At 54.4% G+C, this 2,379-nt stretch overlaps 1 protein-coding gene across 1 annotated transcript; it reads right to left on the bottom strand.

The window, feature by feature from the left end:
- Positions 1–375: 375 nt before the first annotated feature.
- On the bottom strand, positions 376–1,935 carry LOC101584080 (endoplasmic reticulum export factor CTAGE5-like). Its single transcript, XM_012512766.1, has one exon. The coding sequence runs from the start codon at positions 1,933–1,935 to the stop codon at positions 376–378; it is 1,560 nt and encodes a 519-aa protein (XP_012368220.1).
- Positions 1,936–2,379: the final 444 nt, after the last annotated feature.

Raw genomic sequence — 2,379 nt, 5'->3', positions numbered from 1 at the left:
AGGGAGCATGTACTACGACTAATGGAGGGTGAGCAAGGCTGGCGCCGGGCTTCCTGTTGTGTGGAGTGCTGTGTGTTGGGTAGCAGGCTCTTTGGAAGTAGAATGAACCCCAAAGGGGCCCCTCTATTCAGCGGGCATGAGGTGACTGGGAAACCCTAGTGTGGGTAAAAGATTCTGAGGAATAGGGCACAGGGACTAGGCCTTTCTGATGGTGAATGCTGGCCATGGCGCCACTTGGGAGAGGCACCATGGTGGGCCAAGATGTGCAGAATCTTCATCCCTGTTTCTTGGAGGAGGCAGGGGAGGATGAGGCGATCTGGCCTGTTAGAGGTGTTGCAAACAATGCAGCTCCAGCTGGAGAGAGGGCTGGAGGAATCAAGCCCTGTCCCTGGGGTGGGCTTGGAGCAGGCTGAGCTGGATGAGGTCCAATTGAGAGCTTGCTGGACCCGCTGGAGAGGACACTTGGCTTCCCAGTGGCTCCTCCCAGAGCGTTGGGAGAGGGCACACAGATCTTGCTGATGTAGACCTACGCCGACGCCCAGGGGAGGGTCCTTGTGGGATATGCTCTGTGCCAGAGGTGCTCTTTGTGACACAGAGAGTGGCAGGATGTTTGCCTACCAGTGAAGCTTTCAGCTCTGTTGCACAGAGGATTTGTCTGGTGCGAGCATTTTCTCTTCTTAAATTCTGAAGGTGTCTTTCAGCAATGACAGCTTTGTCCCAGTCCTCACGGGCTTCTCTCCGCATGGAGGTCACCTGCCTCTGGTAGAAACGAAGAGTCCTCTCCCATTCCTCTTCCATGTCTTGGGCTCGCTTTCTGTAGGTCTCCAGCTCTTCCGCGACACGACCCACCTCCTCCAATTTCTGCTCATGTTGCGCCCGGGCCTTCGCCATCAGGCTCAGTTTCCTGTAGCAGCTCAGGACTGTTTGGTGGTGAACTTCAGCCGTCACTATGAAGTTCAGCTGAAGTTTCTGGTGCTCTCTTCGCAGCTCTGTGTTCTCCGACTGCAGAGAAGCTCGCTGAGTCTGGAGATGTAGCACAGACTCTGCCATTTCTTCGTTGGTTTGCTGTGCTCCCAAGAGCTGAGCATGAAGTTGGCTTCTTTGCTCTTCCAGGGTATGAAAGGACGCGTACCTGAGCACTGAAGACCAGCCTCTCTGAGGGTCCTTCTGGCCATCAACAAAGGTGGGACCACTTTGGGGCTGCCTCCTCACTTCCTGCTGTGAGTCCTCAGGTGGTGTGTGGTCCCCTGGGGGCCCAGAAGCCCCACCTTTCGTGGGGAGGAGCAGGCGCCCAGACAGAGCCTCCCTGTGCTGTCCTTTCTCCTGAAGCATTTGCTCTGCTCCATCCTGGGTGTCGTGCAGTGCTGTTTTCTGGGAGGTGGGTGTACCCCCTTGTTCCTTCCACCCTTGAGCCTCCTGGAGAAGCTGTGACTGGCTTTCCTGTAGTTGGGCCTTCTTGCTCACAGCATCTTTCACTTCTCTCTGGAGCTGCTCTTTTCTGAAGTTCAAAAGGGCGACCTTGGCTTCAACTATTTCAGACGTGAGAAGTTTTGATACCTGTGTTAGGGACCAGATCCTGCCAGACATCTCTGTCATCCTTAGTTGGTGTTTTTTAAAACGTTGCAATTGCTCTTCTTTGAGCTCTGTGAGGATGGAGGTTATCCGCCCTCGAAACCTGGCCGTGTCCTTGTAGGCTGCCTCCCAACCTTGGGCTTGCCAGGCCCCCTCTTTCTCAAGGACACGGGCCTCCCTGAGAGCTGCCTCCAAGGCTTCATTCTCCTTTTGAAGCTGCCCGACTTTTTCCAAGAGTTGATGTTTTTCCTTAATGTATCCTGCGAGGTGGGGAGCAAGGCGTCTCCTTCTCTGTACTATAAGCCGGCTTCTGATGGAGTGAAAAGTCTTCCATGAAACTAAGAGAAGGGTCAAAAACCCCATGATCGCTGGCCACTCCATGGCTCAAGGCTGCCTGAGCAGTCTCTTCAGCCACTGAGTACTGGCCTAGAATGTTCAGTGTTTGGTCCTGAATGTAGCAACGGGAGCAGCCCACTGCTGAGCTGGCTGGGGGGAGCAGTGAGGGGCACCGGGACTGCAGGACCTGGCAGGAATCACGGGCTCAGCTCCCCTTTGCAAGTGGGGCTTTCAGGGGCCATTACTTTGCTCTCTGTCCTGGAATAGCCCAGGTCCACACTCCTCCATGTGCCGGCAATATGCCTTCTCTGGGCCAGCACACCCCCTTCCATTGGTTCAGCTGGCCTGGAGCCTTTGAAGAGGAGTTGGTCGTTGGTCACGTGCTGTGGTCTGTGTGTATCATGTCTAGGAAATCTGTTGTCATTAATCCTTTTTCTCCTGTGTTTAATTGCTTACCCTATTTAGTTGGTT

Source organism: Octodon degus, unplaced genomic scaffold (assembly GCF_000260255.1).
Source record: "Octodon degus isolate 3935 unplaced genomic scaffold, OctDeg1.0 scaffold00009, whole genome shotgun sequence".
Taxonomy (NCBI): Eukaryota; Metazoa; Chordata; class Mammalia; order Rodentia; family Octodontidae; genus Octodon; species Octodon degus.
Note: the sequence above shows the minus strand (reverse complement) of the source record. Positions and strands in the feature narration are given on the sequence as shown.